The 24,496-nt window shown below is 38.0% G+C and overlaps 1 protein-coding gene across 3 annotated transcripts in view; it reads left to right on the forward strand.

The window, feature by feature from the left end:
- POT1 (protection of telomeres 1) overlaps positions 1 to 20,063 on the forward strand; it is a 75,916-nt gene extending 55,853 nt beyond the window's left edge. For all 3 annotated transcript variants that reach the window (XM_055807949.1, XM_055807950.1, XM_013302724.3), the window contains 10 exons: positions 13 to 170; positions 2,943 to 3,031; positions 4,130 to 4,174; positions 4,522 to 4,678; positions 7,465 to 7,670; positions 9,910 to 10,045; positions 12,796 to 12,890; positions 14,344 to 14,435; positions 17,345 to 17,450; positions 18,390 to 20,063. In XM_055807949.1, coding sequence (XP_055663924.1) covers positions 13 to 170; positions 2,943 to 3,031; positions 4,130 to 4,174; positions 4,522 to 4,678; positions 7,465 to 7,670; positions 9,910 to 10,045; positions 12,796 to 12,890; positions 14,344 to 14,435; positions 17,345 to 17,450; positions 18,390 to 18,502 — 1,197 coding nt within the window. In that variant the 3' untranslated portion in view covers positions 18,503 to 20,063. The remainder of the gene's footprint in view (positions 1 to 12; positions 171 to 2,942; positions 3,032 to 4,129; positions 4,175 to 4,521; positions 4,679 to 7,464; positions 7,671 to 9,909; positions 10,046 to 12,795; positions 12,891 to 14,343; positions 14,436 to 17,344; positions 17,451 to 18,389) is intronic.
- Positions 20,064 to 24,496: the final 4,433 nt, after the last annotated feature.

Here is a 24,496-nt window from a genome sequence, read left to right on the forward strand (position 1 = left end):
TTTTTCTTTAAGATTGGAAATTTTCTGAGAATTTACAGTATTCATACGAAACAAGCAAGTGCTGCTGCTGATGTCTCTCATATAGAATTTCATCTTCATGGTGGCACCTGTTATGGTCGAGGAATAGGAGTCTTGCCAGAAAGTAACCCTGACGTTAAGGAACTAAAAGAGTAAGTTTTATATGTAGAGTTCTTTCCTAGAGGAACTCTAGGCTAAATTTAACAGTTATTTGTAACACCTGTACAGTTTAGAATTACAAACGTATGTAAGAACCAGAAACTCTGGAACATAATATGTCTTTAGTACCAGATGAAGACTTAAGTATTCCAGAGGATACATAAACAAAGGCTAATTTTTTTCAATTTAAAATTCAGTAGGGATTAAGAGTTCTATTTTAAAGTGCTGTAATAATAAGGCTAGGACACATTAACATCCTTATTCTTTTTTATAGTGCATGTGACCTTTTAAAGATAAAAGCTATGGTTAAGCAAATTGAGCAAATTCTGAGCATGTGCTTATACGTTACTTGGAAATGGTGAGACTTAAGGGTATTCAAAATGAACCATACAGTATAAATGCTTCACTGAACTGCATTATATACATAAGGAATCACAGAATGATTTAGGTTGGAAAGGACCCATAAGATCATCAAGTCCAGCCATTAACCCAGCACTGCCAAGTCGTCCACTAAACCGTGTCCCTAAGCACCACATCTACACCTCTGTTTACTACCTCCAGGGATAGTGATTCCACCACCTCCCTGGTCAGCCTCTTCCAATGCTTGACCACCCTTTTCCATGAAGACATTTCTCCTAAGATCCAGTCTAAACCTCCCCTAACACAACTCGAGGCCATTTCCTCTTATCCTGTTGTGTCTTACTTGAGAGAAGAGACTGATGGTCCACCTCACTATAAGCTCCTCTTTCAGGCAGTTGTAGAGCATGGTACAGTATCTTCTCAGCCTTCTGGTTTTTTTTACTCCAGACTAAACAAACCCAGTTCCCTCAGCCGCTCCACATAAGACTTGTGCTCCAGACCCTTCCCCAGCTTCGTTGCCCTTCTCTGGACACACTCCAGCTCCTCAGTGTCTTCATTGTAGTGAGGGGCCCAGAACTGAACACAGTATTTGAAGTGCAGCCTCACCAGTGACAAGTACAGGGGGACAATCACTTCCCCTGTCCTGCTGGCCACACTATCTCTGATACAAGCCCGGATACTATTTGCCTTCCTGGCCACCTGGGCACACTGCTGGCTCAATATTCAACCAGTTGTCAACTGACACCCCCAGGTCCTTTTCCACCAGGCAGCTCTCCAGCCACTCCGCCCCAAGCCTGTATTGTTGCATGGCACTGTTGTGACCCATGTGCAGGACTCGGCACTTCTCCTTGTTGAACCTCGTACGCTGGGCCTTGGCCCATCGATGCAGCCTGCCCAGATCCCTCTGCAATACCTTCCTGCCCTCAAGCACATCAACACTCCCATCCAGTTTAGTGTCATCTGCAAACTTACTGAGTGTGCACTCAATCCCCTCGTCCAGACCATGGATAAAGAGTTCAGGCAGGACTGGCCCCAACACTGAGCCCTGGGGAACGCCACTTATGACCATCTTCCAACTGGATTTAACTCCATTGACCACCACTCTTTCAGCTTGACCTTCCAGACAGTTTTTTACCCAGTGAAGCATATGCCCATCCAAGCCACGAGCAGCCAGTTTCTCCAGGAGAATGCTGTGGGAAATGGTGTCAAAGGCTAAGCTGTGCTAAAAGTAGATAGCATCCACAGCCTTTCCCTCATCCGCTGAGTGGGTCACCTTGCCACAGAAGGAGATCAGGTTTGTCAGTCAGGACCTGCCTTTCACGACCCCATGCTGGCTGGGCCTGATCCCCTGGTTGCCCTGCACGTGCTACATGATGGCGCTCAGGATGACCTGCTCCATAACCTTCCTTTGCACTGAGGTCAGGCTGACAGGCCTGTAGTTCCCCAGATCCTCCTTCTGGTCCTTCTTGTAGATGGGCATCACATTGGCTAACCTCCAGCCAACTGGGATCTCCCTGGTTAGCCGGGGCTGCTGGCAGATGACTGGGATGTGGCTTGGTGAGCGCTCCTGCCAGCTCCATCAGTACTATTGGGTGGATCCTGTCTGGCTCCATAGACTTGTGTGTGTCTAGGTGGTGTGGCAGGTCACTGACCATTTCCCCTTGGACTATGGGGGTTTCGTTCTACTCCCCATCCCTGTCTTCCAGCTCAGGTGTCTGGGTACCCAGAGGAAACTGGTCTTACTATTAAAGACTGAGGCAAAGAAGGCATTAAGTACCTCAGCCTTTTCCTCATCCCTTGTCCCTGGGTTTCCCTCCACGTCCAGTAAAGGATGGAGATTCTCCTTAGCCCTCCTTTTGTCGTTAATGTATTTGTAAAACATTTTTTATCATCTTGTACAGCAGTAGCCAGATTAAGTTCTAGTTGGTTCTAATTAATTTCTTATTACTAATTAATTACTAATAAATTAATATATTAAGTTCTAATTTTCTTCCTGCATAACCTCACAATAGTCCTTCTTATAGTCCTTCTGAGTTGTGTGCCCCTCCTTCTGAAGATCAGAAAATCTCCCTTCTTTCATTTGGGAAAGGTTAAGTAACCAAAGTGCATGTTCATCAGGAGTTCTGTTTGCAGTAGTACAGGGTTTTTTTGGCACTATATTGTGTTTAAAGTTCCAGAAGTGATTTGGAAAGGAATGTGCCATCTGCATTGGTACTATATGCTCCTTCAACTTCTGGCTCAATTTGAGTTTTATGTTTCTGCTGGAAAATCTACATCTGAACATTATACCTGCGTATTATGAACCTACTGTTTATCATAACTGTATGTATAGTCTCATGTATATGTGTGTGTGTATATATGAAGGATTTCTCTAGGTTATAAAATACTTAGTAATTTATCTTTAGATTCTTAGAATCTGTGCATCTGTCAGACAGTCAGAATACGGAAAGCGTGTCTTCAGTGGAATCGGACAGCACTTCTAACGACACTATAGGTAAGAGCAATTGTGATTCGTTTTTTCTTCCAACGTACATGGTCAAGGTAAGGTGAAGTTACTGCTTCTTTAAGTGTAGAATGTTACTTTCACATGCAAAGCCTTGGAGAATTCTTTTGGATTATTCTACTGGAAATTGACATTACCTTATCCTTCTTTTTCACAGGCAGAAGCCTTTCATATACATGGAAAAATACTTTCATAGGAGGTAGTGAATAAATTATTAAACAGAGATGGTGTTCTTAAGCATACTATATTGGATCATAAAGCAGAGTAATGTAACTTCCTCCATCTAAGGGGGGATTCCTTTGAGACAGGCACTTGAAACAGTACTTAACAGCTGCTGCTGAGGAGCCTTTCTAAAGCCGTTAAATGGAAAGTTGTGTCAGTGGCAGAGTTGCAAGATGCAGCCCATGGAAAAATAGTCATATAAACAGTTCTACAGATCCCATACTATTCTTTGAAAGGTATTTTTAGCCCAGAATAACAATAACTAAAGGTGAATTGAAGTCTAAAGCTGGTTGGATGTACTCGGCTTCTAGCTTTTAAGATCTTTTTAGCCATTATTAATATAGTGTGACAGGATATTTCTAAAAGGGTGCAAAAGTCAAGAATAAATAAATACTTCATATCTAGACCATAACACTGCAAGTTTAGAAAGAAGTTTGCGCATAATTTTTGAACTGTGTATGTGTAGTAGAAGCAGTTCAGAGGAGGGACCAGGCAGTCAATATTGGTTTTAGAGTAACGTATTTTTGCTCTTGTCCAGAAGGATTACAGGGGTATGGATACAGTTTGTCAGCAGTGTCATTCACAGAATACATTTGAAAAGTGTTAATTTTTATGAGCATTGCTATTTAATTATACGCTAATTTCTCCTCAAATGTATTAACTCTTGATATTTATCTATCTAATGTTTGTCTCCCACTTACTTTGCTTTTTCCTTTTGCTATATTGTTTTCATGTGTTATTGGGATTTCCATTTTCCTTTTGTTCAGGTTTTGGTTTTATGTGTTTATCTATATGCGTATCTATCTGGTTTTTTGTGTCCACATGATAAAAGAAGGAAAATAATCAGGAAATTCTTCTTGATTTTAGATCTTGAATCACATTTACAGATATATCAGCAGTTACCTGTTACAGGTAGGAAACATTTTGACCTCGTGGTGAAAGTATAAGTTTATAAATGGGCATTGGGTTTGTTCTGTTTTTAAAGGAATCAAGCATATCTATATATTCTACTTTCATTTGGGTTTTCTCTACACGTTGAATTTCTGTACCCTGAGGTACACCATGCTTCCACAGCCCATTGTGGTTTATCTTAAAGACTGTACTAATATGTATTCATAAAATTGAGGCTGCAACTGGGAAGGGAAGAGGAGCTAGGAATTAAGGGAGAATGTATAACTGCAGTGACTGCTTCCTGTATTCCAGATACTATGGTGTTTAAAAGGTATGCATGGATATTTTTTTCTGTTGTTACTTTGCAGTATTAACAGATCATCAGCATTTTAGTAACACAGAACTGAAAACTATTCTGAACAGCACGGCTCCTCAACAGTACCGTATTAGAGCAAAGCTGAAAAATTACAAACCCCAGGAGCTCCATCAGTCTCTTAAACTTCATTGTTCCAATTGCAACTCATTGTAAGTGTTTCACACAATTAAAGAAATTAGGAATTGTTCTATAAGTTTTGGCATGCCTTGATTGTCAGTGTATTTTCATCTTTTTTTGTGTAAAATGAGCTGAATGTAAACATATTTAGTTTTAAGCAGAGATTTGAAAATCACTGGCTATAGTAGGAAAATTTTAAATCATCAAATCAGTTTGATTTACAGAATCATTTGAGTGCTTTCTAAACAATAATTTTACTTTATTTTCAAATTTATCAGTGCAGTTTTTCCCATTTGTTGTTTGCATTTAAGTACCTGTTTCTGTATTGCAGTTTAAAAATAGAATATGCAAAAAGATGTGATAGTCTCCAAGTAAATGAGTGAAATATCTTTGACTAAATTGTATCTTCCAGAGAAGGCATCTTTTCTGGATCCAGAAACGTCAGGGAAACACCATTCATCTTGGTATTTTTGATATATATTTTTTTTAACCTGAGTTGGTTCACTGATCTTTATATCATTGTTATTTCCCCTTTAATGCCTTTTGTCATTGTATCAAATAATGCTTAGTCAAATAATTGTATACCACTTCTGATGGATATTAATCCAAACATGAAGGAAGGTTTGCTTGAAATGGCCTATTTTTGATTAAACTAGAGTGACATGCCCCACAGTGCTATTCATGATCATTGGAATCCTGTATCACTTTTTTTGGTCTGACTTAGCCTATCATCTGTCCCAAGCAAACAGCTTTATTGCTTTCTTTAAATGATGGCAAGTTAGCATTCTCCTAGCCTTTCGAAATTGTTTGCACAATCAAGATTTAATAGATACAAACATGACAGAAGAAAATGCCCCTACTCTGTTTCCCTTACAGCTTTTGCGTGCAAAGTGCCACTCTTGCAGCATTAACCGTATTGGTCCTTATCAGATGTTATAACATTCTTTTGGTTGCCAGTGTAAGAGGAAGTGCTTCATCATCTTCACAAAATACAAGAACATGGGTTTTATAACCAAGTATAAAAAGGAGATAATTACCAACTGTTTTGGCCTTTTTTGTCATTTTGATATATCTGCCAATCCTGTATAGTAATAAGCAGATACAATTGATAGAATTTTGTTTGTTCCCTTATGGACTTTATTTTTATTCCAACAGTTTTCCATGAGTACTATAGCCTTTTTATGTATACTTGACTTATTAATGTTTTTATTTCTGTTCATTTGAGTCTCTTCCTGTTTCACACGTTGCTGCCTTCTCTTTACCACAGAATTAGGGGCTTTAGTTAGTAGTTTACTACTACTACTACCACTGTCCTGCTGCAATGATGGGAGTACTTGTAGTGCTTTCCCAGAACTTTAGCTTCTCTTTTCTCAACTGTGCGTATCAGGTGAAAGGAATCAGTAAAGCTGTACTGCAGCCTAGATTGGGTGAGTGAAGAGGCCCATAAAGGAAACAGTGAGTTAAGGGCATCCTTCCCTCCTACATTTCCTGCTGTGGCAGACAAAGTTGTTCAAAGTTTTAGCGTATGCTAAAGAGCCTGACTGAACAAAGTTCGTGCAAGTTTGCTGCTTTAACACTTCATGCAGTAAGATCCATATAATGCTTGGGGTATAAAATCCTTGTGAGAAAAGTGTTTTTGGTTTTTAGACTTTGCCTGGAAGCTTCTCTGTGAGTAGCAACATATTGATATACATGAATGTAGTTTTATTCATATACCCACATTACAGAAGTTTTAGCCCTTGTGTGTAGCTTAGTTCAAAACCAATTAGTTCCATTCCTGCCTCTGCAGAAAACCTACAGGCAGGCTGTAGAGGCTGGAAGAGTTTAATGGCTATATCTGGAAAGTCAACCTGTTATGTTAGGTCCATTGTGTTTGCATTTAACTTAGAAATCCAGCAGGAACACATGTGGAAAGATTTCATATGAACAGCACTGTGTTCATGAAGTCAGAGTTCTGGTTGAGGAAGACTTCTTGTGTGCCAGTTCTACAGTCATGGCAGAATATCAAAGTTGGGTTTCATAAACAGGAATTGTTCTATTCGCTGGTGGAAGCAGCTGCTCGTGCGTTTGGAAGTGAAACAGAATAATCTGCAGGAGTTGATGATGTTCATTCTTCAATTCCACTCTGAAGCTTGGCACCTACTTTCTTTCAGTGTTTTACGAAAGCCCAGGCTTTTGCCTTTTTTTTTTTCATTAGCCTTTTTGTCATGGTTCATATTCCACCTGAAGGCAGCAAATTCTGTCTTGCTTAGGAGAGCAGGACAGAAGAGAAGCCGCATGGTGCAGAGTTCCAGATTTTCCCTTTACAGTATATATGTGAAGCTATTCTGCTCCTACCCTTTCTTCTTCCCCCTCCCCACCCCCCCCACCCCCCCTCAATATGTGAAGTAGAATAGGCTAGGACATAAAACTTGAAATTATATGAGCTTATATGGTCTTTTTGCTCTACTGACATGGTGTACAGTTGTGTAGCCCTTTTAAGGCCCAATTGAAATCCAACTGAAATCACATAAAGCCGATGTATTTGTTTTTCCATTAATTTACATTATGTGTGGATGAAGCCATTGGGCTGCCTCTGCTCCTAGGTGAGATTAGATTACTTAGCATATTTATTTACATGGAAATTAATGAATCTTTTCATAATTCGCTATACAACTCTAAATGTTTAAACTGATACAACAACAAAGTTACTTTTTCCTGTATACACTTTAACTCTTGTGATATTTTAATATTTATTGGGAGTACTGTTGTCCTAGTTGCTAGATTGCCTAAGGAGAAACTGTGAGAATTTACTTGCTCATTTTGGAAATGGTTTTAGGCAAGAAGTTCCAGATGGAGATAGCTTTGACTTTATTTTACAAGACTCTGCTGTTACTCCCTCAAACCCGGAATTACACAATACATCCTGGTATGATTCTGTAACGTGGACTACACAAGACCAAAACCAAAGGAAAATAACTATCCATTTTGTAAGGCATGATGAAATGCTTCAGCATCCTGAAGACACCTTGCTTATGATAGAAGGTAAGATGAATTGCAAATATTACCACTTCTTATGGTGCAGTGTCCTCTCTGAGTATCTACAATTTTAAGATATGCAATGGTTATATTCAGTGTAAGTTGTGATGATCATAAAGACATCTTGAAAGAAAAGAACAACTCAGCTGGAACTGAAGCATGGAAACATGAAAAAGTTATCTCTGAAGGTCTTGTAAGATGCCTCTGTCTATTTTAAAAATATACCAATAAGTTTATTGTTGAGTCTGCTAAAGTTAGCATCTGAATATGGTTTGTTTTTTCTAGTTATGCTTACTGATTTTTCAGTTCTGTTTTGAAACTTTCAGTCTTCTAAAAGCACTTGTTTTAGTATTGGCGTGGATGTGGAAGAGTTTTGGAAGGCTTCTGATAACAGAAACCTACAATTAATTTTGTCAGCCTCTGGATGTCAGTGTTGTATCATATTAATAGAGCTTCTTGGAGTATGAGGGGTTTTTGGTTTGGTTTTTATCACGTTTCCTCAGGGAAGAGAAGTAGCCACTGAACTTTAAACAAAGTAATATAGCAAGACTACTAATAAAGAATATTTTAAATAAAATCAATAAATGCATCTAGTACTTCCTGAGTTTAAACCAAAATCTTCAATTGTGCTCAAGTAGTGATGTGAATAAGCAAATGTAAGTCATGTGGTCCTTCATGCTAGGATCAATGACAAAACCCCTTCTGTTTTCTGCTTTGTTTTATATTCAGCTAGTTCTGATAGCTGCTTTATTTCTGACATGTTCCAAACTGGATTGTTTGTTTTTCAATCTAACCTTAGCTTTATGAAAACAAAAGACAAAATAATCTATTTCCCTAAAATAACTGAACAATATATCTTGGTAAATCTTTTCAGATACTGAAGTGCCAGCAGCTAAGTTATGTGTGTATGTGGATATATGTGCTTTATGTTGGTGCACAAGGAAGAGACTTGCTGAGTGTTTTAGCACTTTGTTCCCAGAATATTGATCATGGACCTTGCCAAAGCTACATGCTGGTTTAATTTTTATCTTTAAGTTTGGGAGGTGGAGATTTTGAAGTCTCCCTAGAAATCTTCAGAGCGCTTTTCCAGATACAGACAACCCTCAAAGGCCAAACCCATTATTTATTAGACATGGTCTGGATTCTAAGTGTTTGTTAACCACAAGCAATTTGCTCTTCCACAACACAATACTTTATTCTTCCCCATAATCATTATGCTGAAACAAGGACTTCTTTTCGGGTGTTTGGCATCTATTCGGGTGGAATTGAGGAAATACTTGGGTAACAGACAGAATTGTAAGTGACTCTCTACAGGGAGTGACGGGACTCTATAACCATTGCTACAGATTAGTTGAACTGAAGAGCGAAATGTTACGGTTAACAAGTAGATTAATGCTCCTTGCATATCCTCATCACTTGTACATGAAATCACTGGGATTCATATAATTGTCAGCCCCTGATAACTCTCTGTGGTTTACCCCAGTGTCTTAGAAGCCAGAATACATTTGTTCAATATAACTCCATATTACAGCAAAGTTTAAATTCTAGAGACCTTTTAGCAATGTTTGTTAAAACTATCCTGAATTTTATGTGTAAATCTCTTGAATGAGAGCTCAAATGTGTATGAGAAGCTTTATCTGTGTCACTGTGCTTGGAGGACCTTTGTTTTCTAACCCTTAGGGAAGCCATTTCAAGTATCTGTGCCTCTGTTCTTGGTCTTTTGTTTGGTGTTGGGGGTTTTTTTTACTGCAAGTTCATTGAGAAGGTTTCATGCTGTTGTGTACTTTTTCATCACCAGTAATAATCCAATTTCATAAAATTTATTTTCTTCTCTAGTTACCTCTGCAACACAAGTTGCATAGATTTTTGCCACCTATAAGCTGAAAAAACACTTAGGAGCAACTGCAAGAATGCAGTTTATTTTCTCTCCCCCCACCCCCAAGAAAATTGCTAGTAATATCATAGGAAAAATTGAGTGAAAGTGATGCTAACTGAATACAACTTCATGGTTATGAGGAAGATACCAAAGCATCTGCTCTGTTAAATGTCCATCTTTGATTCTTTATTAAGTCTGTCGTTGAGTAAGAGTGAGAAGGTTGTGGACCATTTTTTCAGTTTTAAATAGTGGGTCTCAATATTTTTTTGAAGATCCTGAAATCATCATCTAATCAGCCAAGAAATGCAAGTTGTTCAATTTATTCTTGTTGACAGTTGGAAAAAACCCATGTTTTTCTGTTTTAAATAGGTGGAAAACTAAAAGAAGTCCGGAACCTTACAAAAAGATTTAAATGTGTCATTCCTGTGAGATCCACAGAAGATGATCTTGAATTATTAGATCTTTCAGCCCCTTTTCTTTTACAAGGGAACATAAGTTATTATGGGTAGGTTAAGACTAATTTTTGATATTTTAGTAGTTGCAGTAATAAATAGATACCATTTTCTTCAGTAATTCAAATCGCACTACTCAAGGGATAACTTACCCAAAGATAGTTTGATGCAAAACACATAACGTGATCGTGGCACTGAGATCAGGGATGAAATGCCATACTGCTGCCTCATATGAAAGGACTCAACCACATCTGGGCTTTATCTTGCTCTGTAAATCTTACACCCTTAATTACACAGCACCCCAGGTTCCATCTTGCCTGTGTGTGGGTAGGGCAATATACTACAGAGACAGAAGTGTACATATGAGTCTCTTTAGTCTGCAGAATGCCTAAATCTTCCTCTTTTAGTCCAGATCTTCCATTTTCTGGTCTGTCTTATTAGACTACAGTCAAAACACCTGTTAAAACTGTACGCTGCATTTTTTTGTACACAGATAATATTTAAATAGAGACCCAGAAAATAATTTCAAGCTGTCAATCCACATCTCATTCTCTCTATTCCTAGTATTGGGAAATCATTCCTAGTGTTGGGAAAGCTTGGGTTTTGGAACAGTAAGGGATTTTGGACAGCCTTTCCTCACAATTTGCCATTTATTGGGCTCTGCCACACTACAAAGTGCCTTACCTATTTGTGAATGTCAGTCACTATAGAGAAAACTTGAACAGGTTTCTGAATTCCACAGTTCCAAGGCTGCAGAATACGGTACACACTTTTTGTGTGTGTGTATAGGTGTACTATATGTGCTATTCTATGCAATACACTCTTCCTGCTTAGTGAGAGCTAGCAGCGGTATGTTCTCCCAGTACTGTACAGCAGCATGCAGTTAACTAAGCTCAGAAATGTCAGTCTACTTCATGCAAGCTTACTGGGTCTGCCCTCTCAGCAGTCCTGGTAAGTTCAAGCAGAGCACTGTGTTGCACTGCTTCAGTCCTGGAGGCAGTAAAAAAATTTCTGTGCAGAAATACCTCGTTTCACATGACCCTTAAAGTTTCCTGTAAAGGCCTGATAAGATGAATACAGATAATGATTTCTCTTTGTCATACGTTGTTTTGACCATTCCAGATCTGGTTATCCACAGCTTTTTTAAATAAAGGCAATATATGGGTATTCCTACTGGGATTAGATCTTAACCAGTACAAAGTATTTCCCCTTGCACTTTCATAATCCATATATTTCTCCTGCTACATACAACTCACCTTCTGATATTATTCTCTGTTTAAATGGCTGTATTGTAAAATCCAATGCTCTAGAAGATATTCCATGATTGTTTATAGGATATTTAGGAAGGAACCTTACAAGGATGTTGACATTTCAGAGCTTTGTTACATGTGCTTTTTAATCAATAGCATATACATAGCAAAGTCTAAAAAAGATTGTCTAGTAGAATGAAAAGCAAAGTAATTTTGGTATAGGAATGAACCTGAATACCAGTATAGATATTCATATGTGTGTGCATATGCATGTGTATTCGTATATATAGATAAAAAACTAAACACACACATATTTGCATATAAAAACAAAAATTCACAGCTAAGTTACTTTACTGGAGTTTGTGTGGGTTTTTTTTTTTTTAAAGACAGACAGTAACTTCATTGAACTTGGCTTTGTATCACTTGAGCAGCTAGTGCTATTGATTTTTATTACACATTTTGCATGTAATTCTAAAAGATAATAAATGTGTATTTTAATTTTTAACTAGCACAGAAGCCTAGTTTGGAAAAGATAGTTGTTCTGTAATTGTATTCCTTGAGGCAAACGAGAACAACTTTGAAAACAATTCTTCAGTACTGATTTTCATCTACTTGCAGCATTTTCTTACTGTCACATGCAAGATTTATAATTACTGGTGTATATCCACCAGTAATGAAAGAGATTGTTTTAATAACTCATAGTTAATAATTTGCTAACATAGATAAAGCCAAATTTCTCTTCTAACCCTATTGAGGTTTTAGTGTGCTGAAAGTTCAGATTCATTCCTGCTTTTACAAAGTGGAATGTTGTATTGCTAAACAACAAAGTAGTAACATATGAATATATGTTTAGCAGTGGCATATGAATGTAAGTTTAGCAATGTAGTGATCTTGGAATCATATCATGGTTTGGGTTGGAAGGGACCTTAAAGATCACCAGCCATAGGCAGGGACACTTCCCACTAGACCAGGTTGCTCAAAGCCCCATCCAGCCTGGCCTTGAACACTGCCAGGGATGGGGCAGCCACAGCTTCGCTGGGCAACCTGCTCTAGTGTCTTATCACTCTAGTCATGAAGAATTTCTGCCTTCTGTATACAATCTAAATGACCCTCTTTCAGTTTAAAACCATTGCCCCTTGTCATGTCACTGTGGGCCCTGGTAAAAAGTCTCCATCTTTCTTAGAAGCCCCTTTCATATATATTGAAAGCCCACAGTGAGGTCTCCCCGGAGCCTTCTGTTCTTCAGGCTGGCAACCCCAACTCTCAGCCTTGATTTGATGTATGGGTTTTCCTCCTTTCTATTCACTGAGGTGGTTTTTCCAGACCAAAAGGATATTATTTCTTCTCAGGGATAATTCAAAAGCAGCATTTAAGGGTTTTGCTGTGGTCCAAAGCTTGTGTATCTGGTAAAATAGTTATTTTAAACAGCAATAGAAATACTTTTGCACTCCCTCTGAGTAAGAAAATCAGAATTATTTTTTTTCTGTGCAGAAAGCTTCTAGTATAAATAAATCAATGTTTGATTAGTCTAAGTTTCTTGTTTTAAATGCTAGGTGCAAGCAGTGTTCAAGTCCAAAGCCTATCAAGAATCTAAGTTCCATTGCAGCGGAACAACAACCGTCATGGGAACCAACTGAAATAGCACAAGGTCAGCGGACATGATATTGTCCTGAAATAGTGTTGTGCCTTGATTCTGAAGTGTTCATATGAGATAGTTTAGTTTCCGGGTTGCAATTTTGTACAGAAAGCACATAATCATGGTTGTGCTTGAGTATAAAGCTGTAAGTTCACCTTTTACCAGCTGAGATAACGTTTACTTTTGAAACCATTGCAGTATGAATTAAACGATTTTATGTTGAATAGTTTTTTCTACCATACATATCACTAGTAACACCTATTGCAGTACAGATGTTATGAATTTTTGATTGCAGATGCAATTTTAAAACTGTATATGGTTGCAATCCTAGAAGTTAATCTTCCTTTTCCTTTTAGAAGTACAGGTTTTCTGACCTGAACTAAAGAGTGTCTTATGTAGTGTCTAGAACAAGTTAAACTTTTATCTTCTGTAAGCCTTATCGATGCTCAGCATATTCCAGAGACTCTGCAAGAAGTAATACTCAAATGAAAGGAATTATTCCGTAGCATACATACGTGTTCCATGCTTTGAGTGTTCCTTGAGTTACTTTGTTGTCAGCACATTGAAATGCTGGAGTTAAAATGGAGCTTAAAACTTCATCACACATTAAGGAAAGAGAATATTTTCATGTTTATCAGTTCATGTTTAGCATACTAAATTGGAATATCTAGTAATCTCTAAGCTTGGTAAGGATTTTATAAAAGAAAAATCTTGGAGCAATACAGTGGTTCTCTTAAAAGGTCATAATTCTATTAAATAAATTTGAAGTAATACATAACTGGCAGTGATACAGCACCTGTGACATCTATTTTTCAATTAATTCTCAAAATGAAAATTATACTTGTTAAATGCTTTCTGTCATCTGATGCAGAGTTGCAGTAACTTTGTATATCTAAGGTATTTTATGTTTGCAGCATAACAGTTACTGCGTCCAGCAAGGAGAATTTACTGTAGTCACGTACTTATGCTGAAATATTTTCAGAACTGCCAGCAAAGTGTTTCTGAATAAGGCTTTGCCTGGTAGCTTTTACTACATCATATGAAACAAATTGTATTCCTAAGAAGATATGTTTTCAGGTGGAATGCTATCTTATTATCACTGGATTAAGAGCAAGTCTGCTTTAATCTTCTATGGATAAAAGGAGTAGGAGGATCCTACAAAGATAGGATCAAAGATCTAAGCAAATGCTAGCATTTATTTTGCTAGGATGAGAATAAGTACTTAAAATCTTCCCGCATTTTTATAGACTTATCTATTAAAATGTTTGTAGGGAAATTGCAACACACTCAAAATACAAACCATGTTTTGCTATTAAGAGCCTCTGGTTTTTTGGACTCTCAATTTATACTCCTAATGACAGTATTCAAAGTCAGTTACCGTTAAAAGAAGGATATTGTCAGCTTGAGTTGTTATGGTTTGTCTTGCATATTCACTCTACGAAAGACCAATTTTTTTTTTCTTTAGTTTTAGGTATTAAACTGCTCCAGTATGTTTTTATTATGAAGTTTACGCTGGTTGATGGAACAGGAGCACTAAACGCATACCTATTTGATTATGTAAGTAAATCTAGGTTAAGGTAGACTCTGCAGATTATGTGGGGTTTAATTTTATTTGTTTTTAAAATAGCAAATGTATGTACAGAAATACTCATTCTGTGTAACTGTCCCCGCAAAACACTGCAGATAACTGCTGTAATGTTATTGATACTGTCCATAAATGAAGATGCACAGAATGTAATTTTTCAATAAAATATCGGTGTGTAGAATATCAAAGCATAAAGACAAAACTGAAGCTTGTAGATAGATTATTTGGTATTTCTATAGACTTTTATATGTTGCCATGGCTGAATTTCTTTTTTACTGGCAATGTTAAATTGGGCAGCCTGAATGCTGTGTGAATGATGGGAGTGTTTCAGGATTAATGCAGGTAACTTCTGAATTAATTCAAAATCTTATTACCTGTTTGTTTAACTCTCAGTAGAATCCATCCATTCAGTTATTCTTGATTTTTGTTTTATATGACCATAAGGTAGAAGAGGCCTTCCTTCCCGTGAACCTAGGCAGGACTCAGCTATATAGATATTTGATTTCAGAAGTAGTTTATTCAACTATTTTGCTAACCTTAGAATTAACCTATCTTCAGTTTTCTCTGGAGCAGCTTAAGAGCATTCCTGCGACCTGAGACACTGAAGAACAGATGGTTTTCCTGTCACTACACACTGTGTAATGCTTTTGCCTTCTGAAGGCTAAGAAAACACTGTTCGTTCTATCTTCTTCTGTATCAGAGGTTTTTTTCATACCAGTTGTTTTTTTTCCCATACCAGAGTTTTTCAAAAACTCTGGCCATCCTCTCTGGTGTGGGCCACCTGAGAAGAATCCAAAAGAACTTCTTCCTTGAAATGCTAAAACAGTACCCGAGCACAAGGCACTGGCAGATAAGCGATGACCATACTAATTTACATATAGAAGCGTTAATTTCTTGCTTACTGATTCATGGTATAATCCCTTCATCTCTGAGCAGAGCCTTGGCTTTAGGAAATTACTCTTCATTCTTTGTTTGAGCGGTTGATTTGGCTTGCTTAAAAGCAGTGTTCATACATGTGTCTGGTGGAAAGTGGGGGTATTGGGGTGGTTTTGTCCTGTGAGTTTCAAGTTTATAAAAAATTCATTCTAAGTCTTTAATTCTGTATGGTTTCAGTTCTCCTAGCTTGGTTTTGTCTGTAAATGTAGTGGGCCTATTTGCTACTCCATAAAGCATGTTATTAACGAGAAGTTCTCAAAATCACCAGACTTGGAACAATCCCCTGCAGAATCCACTTTGGACATCTCCCATTTTAACAGTAAACTACTCTTAAGGATTATTTTTTTTCTTTCATTTTTACTCTAAATCATTCCTTTATTATTACACTAGCAGTTTGATACACAAAGATGGTTTGACTAAGAATTTTTGTGATGATGAAGGTGGAGGATTTCTGACTGATGAACTGGTCATTGCTTCCTACATCACCAATGTAGGGCTGGCGATTAATTGTATATATTTAGCACCCTCTTCATTAAATTTACTTTTACATGTATTTCTGTGTGCAGTAGAAATATCTGTTGCGATGTACTTTATGGGTTTTTTTCTCTTGTTTTACCTTTTGGAGTTTTGTTTTGTCTTTTACACACATGCACACATCCATTTTAGTTACTAGCCTAAATTTTGAGATGGTATGTCCATCATTTCAAAACAGGAAAATAATAAAAAAGCGAGAACTTGGTAGAGAAGATAATTATAATCTAAAATAGATCACTATTACATTATACCATTTGTCCTGCTGTAAGTGCATTTATGTGTTTTGTTATTCCAGCAGTTCACAGCTGGAATGTCAGGATCTCACAATACACAGTTGGAATAATCTGTCTATCCAAGTGGAAAATAGTGTAGTGGCACTTATGTGTTGCAACTTTGTCCAAAAGGGGACAGAGAAACAATTTAGTGGGATTTTTTCCCCACAGCAGTGCTATTTAATGTGTATATATCTGCATATTTCCACCATTGTACTAAATGACTTTGAATGAAACTTAGAAGGGAATACTTTTCCTCATTTGATTTCAACACTGTAAGTAAAAATTATTTTGGAAAAAACGTAAGTGTGCTTTTTTTATTGTGTATTAGCAGCAAAAGAGGTCAAAGATTGCAATCCCCATTTCACCTAGTCATCTTCTCCTTCTACTGTCCTTTCTCCTTTTTATATCAAGAAATTAAACTGCAAAGGGAAAGTGGAGGAAAAGATTTTAAATCATCTCCTGATGCAGAATTCCAAAAATCTCTGCTTCAGGGTAGCTCAGATTCCTATCAGACACTGCTTAGTACTACAGCTTAGCTGCAGGAAAAGCAACACAATTTCATCTGAAGTGCCAGCTGCTGGTGTTCCTGCTGGTTGTACTTCACAGACGAGCCAACACCTTCCAAGCCTAAACTCGGGTCCTTCAGCACCACCTGAGAAGAAACTGGGCTATTTTAAAGTGCAGCTTTGCACTAGCTTCCAGTTGCACTTTCGTAGGAGTGCTCAGTTCTTTTTCTTTCCTCTCCTATTTATCTGAAAAGTCATGAAGGGAAAAAATATAAAAGTTTTATAGGTATTGTTGAGGAGGACTGACCATCCTCTCCAGCCATAACATTGCCTGGTTCTGGAGGTTTATGAGGAATATCTGCCAGTTATCTATACAGGCCTACACGTGTGCTTTCCAGGTGGCTGTAGTCCCTGAATACTCAGCTGTACTGAAGTACAGACTTAATTTTTTCCAACAGTTTGGGCTTTTTCCGTACCTGAACGGTTTTAGAAATAATATTCTTCTCTTTCATTACCTATCTGGATAATTCTAAGTTCCTTAAACGATAAAAGAACGTGCAGTCAGGGTTCTGGCTAATGACTTCTTTTTACCCCTCTTCCAACAGCTCATACTTTTCTGTTCTCTTCCAGGAAAAGTTTTTCCAAATTCCCGCCTCTGAAATTTTAACCAATAATTTTCTTCAGCAAAAGATGCAGATGACTATGAATATGCTCTGTCCTCCAGGAAGAAAATTAGGTCAGCTTGCCGTTATTTCAAAAGGGGGGGTGGGAAGGGAAAAGGGTCTTTTAATCTGCTATTGCATATGCAAAGTCTTAGAGTTCGACTTACACATGGGCAGCATGTTTCTCAGAACAGAGAAATGCAGGAGTCTGTAAGGAGAGTTCAAATTTTGATATGTATTTTGATACATTTCTTTAATAGCAGAACTCCCTTTTGAGAAAGAAGAGTAATGGTTCAGTAAATTCTCACGTAGCACGCAGCGATATGTGAATACAGTCTGCACTATGCAGGCACTAACATGCCATTTGTATTCATAGGGAAGTTAACCACAACGCCCTTGTACTGAATGCCAGAGCACGTTAGGGGAAAATTGGAAGGGAATTTGGGGTGTAGCACATGCTTTGGGAGAGATTCTACTTTTGAATGCACATGTGGATTTAGAGCATCCCTTGCTTCAGGAAACATCCATGGAAATTGAGCAAAAGCTTGTTCAATATTTCTGTTGTGGCAGACAGTAGCTACGTGTCTCTGCTACAGCTCTGATCTCTGGAGCATGCTCCATCTAAGTGCACAGCTGTCAGTGACCACCGCAACCCTGCTGGAGTCTTTACCATGCTTATACCTATTGTAAAGGGTGTAAAGGATGTTTCCTTCGAGATCAATGAAATTGTCTCCTTGAGACACATGGAGATGAGGGTTTATTTTTTGGAAAGTCCTTGTATGTGCTATTGTGGTACAGCTGTGGGTACCAGGTGTTTTGGGGGGTGGGGGAAGTGCTAGGGCAGGGAGGGTGAGGCTTGGAAGATTGTCACTGAACACCATTTCAGACTGTGTGGGAAATTTTAAGGTACAAATTGGAATTCCAAAATCAGTAATTCATTTTTCTTGCTACTAACTGTTGTGAAGTTCTACTTCTCCCCTATATATAAACAATATTTTGGGTTTTGTTTGTAGATGACTTGCCATGGCTGGATTGCTTCATCAAGTCCTATAATGTCAGAGATACGACGGGACATAAAGTTTATTACCAAATTTTTGACACTACAGTTGCTGAAGATGTTATATAGTGATGTGTTGCGTATCGGAAGTGACCCAGTGAGAAACCAATTTTAGAGGTTTTGGGGAGCAGACTGTATTAAAAAAAATCTTTGTTCCCTTCTTAGGAATTCAACATGTATGTATGAAGTTTTAGTTGCTTTGATGTATTTACTGCTTTCCTGGCGTACAGCCTTATGATCTGAGTGCGGGTGGAGGTGCTAAGCTTTTTCCCTGGAGGCTGCTTGGCTCAGGCAGGTGGAAGCAATCTAGTATCCATCTGTCCTTCAAAAAGGCAGTGAATGTTACTCTGAACTGGTGATTTTTACTCAGAAAATAGTCAGAATGATGTTGCTTTGTCCATTTCCTTATTAAAATAAACAACGTCAGCCAGCAGAGGTAGGAAAAAGGAGCTCTTTAGTAAACTTCCATCTTGGATTACTTTGTGCAAGCATATGTTACTCTTTGTTCTTGGCCAGTTAGGGGGGTTGTCTGTGTTTAGAGACTTCTTTGATTTTGCACCGATATGTACATTTAGACAGAATCCTTCCTGTTAATCACACCGAAGTAACTGCTATGTGTTCCATTTACTGTGGATTTTGATGGAGTTATGATAATCACTAAAATTAAAGTCAAGCCATGAAAGTACGGTAGCGTAAAATTGTAAAATTAATATTGACATTCACTAGATCATAATTTTTAGGGGGGACTTACTAGATACCAAAGTCGTTAGCACGTTTATTAGCTGGGTCTCTGTTTTTAAGGGCTTTCATGTATCTGGCTACAATTGCTGTCAGATTACACTGCCCAGATCTGCCTTTTCTGTCTTACGTAACCAGATTGTGTGACTAAATTTAGAGATACAAAACTGATCTAGTGATACCATGGCTTGAAAATACTGCTGGAGTAGGAAAATTACTCGATTTTATTCTTCATTCAGAAGTCTACAGGACAAATTCAGGACATGTTTCTCCAAGGATAATTAATGTAGAAATCCCTGTCAAATCAAATGCTTTCCATCAGAGCAAAATTACTTAATATTTACAACAGCTGTTTTTTAAGGAAGCTCGGAAGCAAGATGGAATACTTGCAAGTAGATTATTATTTTGATAGTAGATGACATTTTATTTTTTAATTTCTCAGGGCTGTTTAGTATGTTATGCATTCTGTCACTTAAAATTTCTTCTAAATATCTTTGATAACTTTCTGGTGTTCTAAAAAGTTATTCTGAGTTTATATGTCATAAACCAGGAGATTGTTCTTTATTGATTGATGTATAGGGAGAATCAATATTAAAAGTGGTTAGTGGATATTTCCTTTTTAAAAGGGGGGGGGGGGAACACTTTGGAATTGGATGAGCAGTTTATGAATCAGCAGTACTGGCTTATGAAAGCTTGCCTGAATCTGTGAACAAATGCATAAACAAAAAACAGTTGAACAAGTTATGAAATGAATATTATAAAACTTCAGACACTGGCCATATACAAACGGATTAAGCTGAAGGCAATCTTTTTTGCATTTCTTGTATGTAGTATATGAAAACATTGGAAGAAAAAATGTACAATATCAGAGTTGTTACAAAAAAATCCAAAAATAAAAACATTTCCTAAGTAAGTTGTTGTTTTGAACTTTCGTGTAAGTTAGATCAATTTCACCACATCCCTTGTCTGAGATCCCTGTCAAAAAACTCTGCGTATGCGTCACTTGATTTTATTTTTTTATTATTGAATGTTGTATTAAAATTGTTAGTAAAGATTTTTCCAAATACTGAGGTTTTCTTCTACTTGACTTTTAGTTCCTAGTTCATAAGATACTGAAAATTTTGTCAGTAACCTTCATCCAATAATATGCTCCAAATGAATGTTTGTGTAGTTTGATGGATTGAAACATCCATGTTTGATTCTGTTTCTGAATATAGTTCATAGAAATAATTTAAATCAATAATTAAAGATTATGTGTTTGGCAATACTAACGATCACTGTACAGGAAAGCATTAGTGCACAGACAGTCGAAAATGTCTGTGTCTCACTGGCAGCCTTTATATGGAGCAATGGAAGTCATGGGGACAGGATCACACCTTTAGTTACTTACCCTGGTAAATGCTGAGGCCTGGGAATAGCTGACTGATGGATGGAAAACTCAAGATTGCTGTGTCCTAAACTTACAGCACCAAGTGACTCCAGTTTCTGAAAGCTGAGTATCCCAGGCGGCAATGACTTTTAGCCATTACAAGCTAAAACAGTATATAGAAGATACAAGAAATTAGAAATAATATTTATGTAGTAATAGAAATAATTTCCTTAATAGAAACAAAAGTCATGTTTTCCTCGGTCAGTTTCTTGACCAAGTATGTGATTTAAGTTTCTAAAACATTAATAAAAGGTCAAATGTCTATTCTAATAGTTTAAAAAATTACTGAATTAGATCATAATGTATTTAAAGACACTCAAAATTTGAAACAATGGTAGACCAGGTCCAATGAAAACTCCAGGGATGTTTTCCTGGTGTCTCATCTTCTTCCATCCACATACATCCCAGCATACAGGGTAACTGCATCAAAACATCAGCTTCTTACTAGAAATAGCAAACATGCATGGAGTGTGAGGTGTGCAAGTGTACAGCACACAGCAACGTTCACCACAGGCAAGGGCAAATAGTTGTGTCTGATTGTAAAGGAGGAGCGGTGAGGGAAAATAAAACTATAAAAGAACAGTAAGGGAACATGAACACACCAACCCCCTCCTTCAGTTACACAACACAGGTAAGTGCATAAAAGTGGCAAAATTGTAATAAAAAAAAAGTTTTCAGGGAAAAAAAATGAGAAAAAATAAGTGTGGAATAGTGTTTTCAGGGGTGCTTGTATGAATGGGCTCATTGAAGCCCTTCTTTTAAGGGTGTTTAAAAACTTAAGATCGGAGGTTTCTCAAAAGTCTGTTGAATTTAAATTCTTGGATGCCTCACGCTCTTGAAACGCCAGTTGAAAAGACACAATGTAAATAACATACACTGCAGAAACAAGGAGGCAATCCTGATAGGTGGCCTGCTGTTCAGTGGTGATTGAACTTTCTCATCAGCTTTTGCTGTTACAGCATGAAGAGATTTACAGTGTGACATGCTTTGCTTAATACTAATCCTTTGGTTACTGAGCAGCAGGACCTGGGATTGGCAAAGAAGAGTAGCAGAGCCCACAGGCTCAGGTTTGCAACAGAAGGAAGAGAGTTTATGTTGATAGCGGATAACAGTGCCACAGTGGTTTATATTACAGGAATTTATTCACGTTGGGTCACTTCTTGGCCAAAGCCATTCCATTAATATGTGAAACGGGCCAGAGCTGCAGTAAGGGGCAAGGCCAATTGAAATGGAGTTGTGAAAATATTAAGCAAACATGTATGTTCAAGTAAGTTCTTCAAATGGAGTGGGGACACCGCAGAAAATCTTCAGTGCAGGAGACAAAAAAAATTGAAATAAGAATTAACTTTAAATACACATTATTCCAAGCTGTACTGAACAGTGAATGTTAAGAGTTGAGACCAAGGGAATTCAGCAGAAGAAAGAAGGAAGGCACAGTTTCAGAGGACAGTAGCAAAGGCAGGATGCGATGGTAGAGAGTCTACAAGACCTTTTGCTGCAGGTCCTGTTCACGGCATTTTCTGTACACGAAATTCCCAGTGAGAACGATGGTTTGTGGAAATATCCATCAGATGTTTGCATCAAAAGTGCTTGAAAAATGTTGAGCAGAATTATGCTATAATTAACGAGTTTATATTTGTGGTAAAGCTACAGGTGGACTTCACGCCAGAACAGTGCTGCAACGCGGGGATTTTTGTTGTTTCCTGCTACAGCTATGATATATGCACACAGGGGTAACTCCATAAAACTGCTGCAATGCTACTATTTGCATAAACTGAGCAAGTTGAAAGTCTAGGAATAAATCTGCATTTAGTAGATACTTCCTATAATTTGAGGTCTTGCAAGTAAACTAGGAGTAAACGTGTCTTATGTAGAAATATGCATTAGAGAAGAAAAAATACTTCTTTTGCCTCAAAACTGTTCTATTGCATGCAAACCTTTGAGCATGAATTTGTTCTTACCTTCTGTGTGCATACAGCCTGTGGACTACCACCGTTAAAATAGTTGTGAGTACAAGCCTACACCTTTACAATTGAGTCTGTTTTTATTTCAAAGACTGGCTATCAGGTGGCTTTGAATTATGCAGGTGTTACTTGCTGAAAGGAATTCTCTGAATGACGGCAATTTAGAAATACTGCTTGAATTTTGTGACTAAAAGAGTGGCGTAAATGAACGCTGAAATCTGTTGATTGGACACAATGAAGTACAGACATTATTTCTTCCTTCGGTCTGCAAATGACCCCTTAAGCAACTCAAAGCCCCTCTGAAGCAATGTTTCAAATGACAATCAGTCACAGGAGGGGTGTGTATTACCAGAGGGGTGTTTTATTGTGTTGAATAGGGGGATGGGTAAGGGGCTTGCACCTGGCAGCAGTGTTTAATGCTGTTATTCTGGCACACGTTGATACGATGTTCCATCTCGAAGGATACTCTTCTTCTATCGCCGTTTACCATGCTAAAGGTGCAAAATCGCATTAAAAAAAAAAAAAAAGTAGTTGCATTGATTGACTCTGCCGTAAACCCACAGTATAAAGAGAAGTCGCAGATCATCTTGACATGCTGCCCTTTGGTTTCTCGTTGTGCATGGGTATCCTAGTACGTATAGTGATGTGTGTAAGGTCTCACTGCTCATAAAGTTACAGTCATCTTAAAGGGAGACAATTACTTTGCGCTTCTACTATTTGCTGTGTTTTGTGGAGGGTGAATCAACTAGCATTAAAAGTAAGGAGAAGGGTGAAAAATTGCTTTTCCCCTGCAGGTCATTAAATGCATTTGTTAGCAATTTTCTGCTGCTTGGGTCCTTGTAGGAAAAAGCAGCAGAAAAGAAAGGTGGAAAAGCTTTGTCTGAAGAGATGGGAAAGGTCAGAAGTTACACATGAAAGGACAGTTAGGAATGAGGAAAGCCCCTTAAATATCTAACTGCACTTCTAAAAATCAGATATTGTAACTCAAAAATCTGGATTCAAATGTGTTGACTGCCATGATTATATGATTTGATAGTTAATAACCTCTTGAATAGTCTTCCAGTCTAGTTAATAACCTTTTGAATAGTATTCGTCTGTATATAACAGATTAACTAGACCACTAATTTACAATTCTGATTCTAAACAAGTCTACTTCCACTGGATCCAGTTACTGGAAATTGCTTCTATCTGAACTGAGGGGGGTCAGTATGTTTGTGTGTTTGAAACTGTGAAAAAAAAACCAAAACCCCTGGCAAGATGACAACATTCATCATTAATTAGATGCACTCTTGCACTCCACTGAGTGCCAGGGCCTGCTCACATCAGATCATTGGGGCCAGTTCACTTTAATATCTTTATCAGTGATCTGGCCAAGGGGATGGAGTGTACCCTCTGTAAGTTTGCAGATGACACCAAGTTGAGGGCAGGAAGGCTCTGCGGAGCGATATAGTGAAAAACCTGAAACTCCGCTGCAGACAGAAGCTGCATAGGTAACAGGAACATTAACACCCCAGAAAGAGCAAAGGGCGGGAGCTTAGCACTTCCAGAAGGGACCGTTAGCACCGATGATGTAGATGAGCTCAACAAGAATGTAAATAAGGAGCCTTCTGACAAGGATGTGCTAACTCCTAAAAGAAAACAAACCAGGGTGGAGTAATGGTGGTAGTGGGAGATCAGCAACCTTCTACTCAAATGGCCCCCACCCGAGAAGGGTGGAACCCTGCCCAGGGATCATGCAGATATAGATTAAAACCAGCCCAGGGGGCATGTATTATCTTGACATTCTGAATTTTCGGAAACCTTATGTATATGCATGACTTCGTACAATAAATAGCTGTCAGCTTGTTGAGATGGTGTGCAAGTTAGGAGGAGCGATCCCCCTTGCACCCAGCGCTGCAATAAACATACCTGCTTTATAACTCTCCTCGAGTT

Source organism: Falco peregrinus, chromosome 6 (assembly GCF_023634155.1).
Source record: "Falco peregrinus isolate bFalPer1 chromosome 6, bFalPer1.pri, whole genome shotgun sequence".
NCBI classification, from domain to species: domain Eukaryota; kingdom Metazoa; phylum Chordata; class Aves; order Falconiformes; family Falconidae; genus Falco; species Falco peregrinus.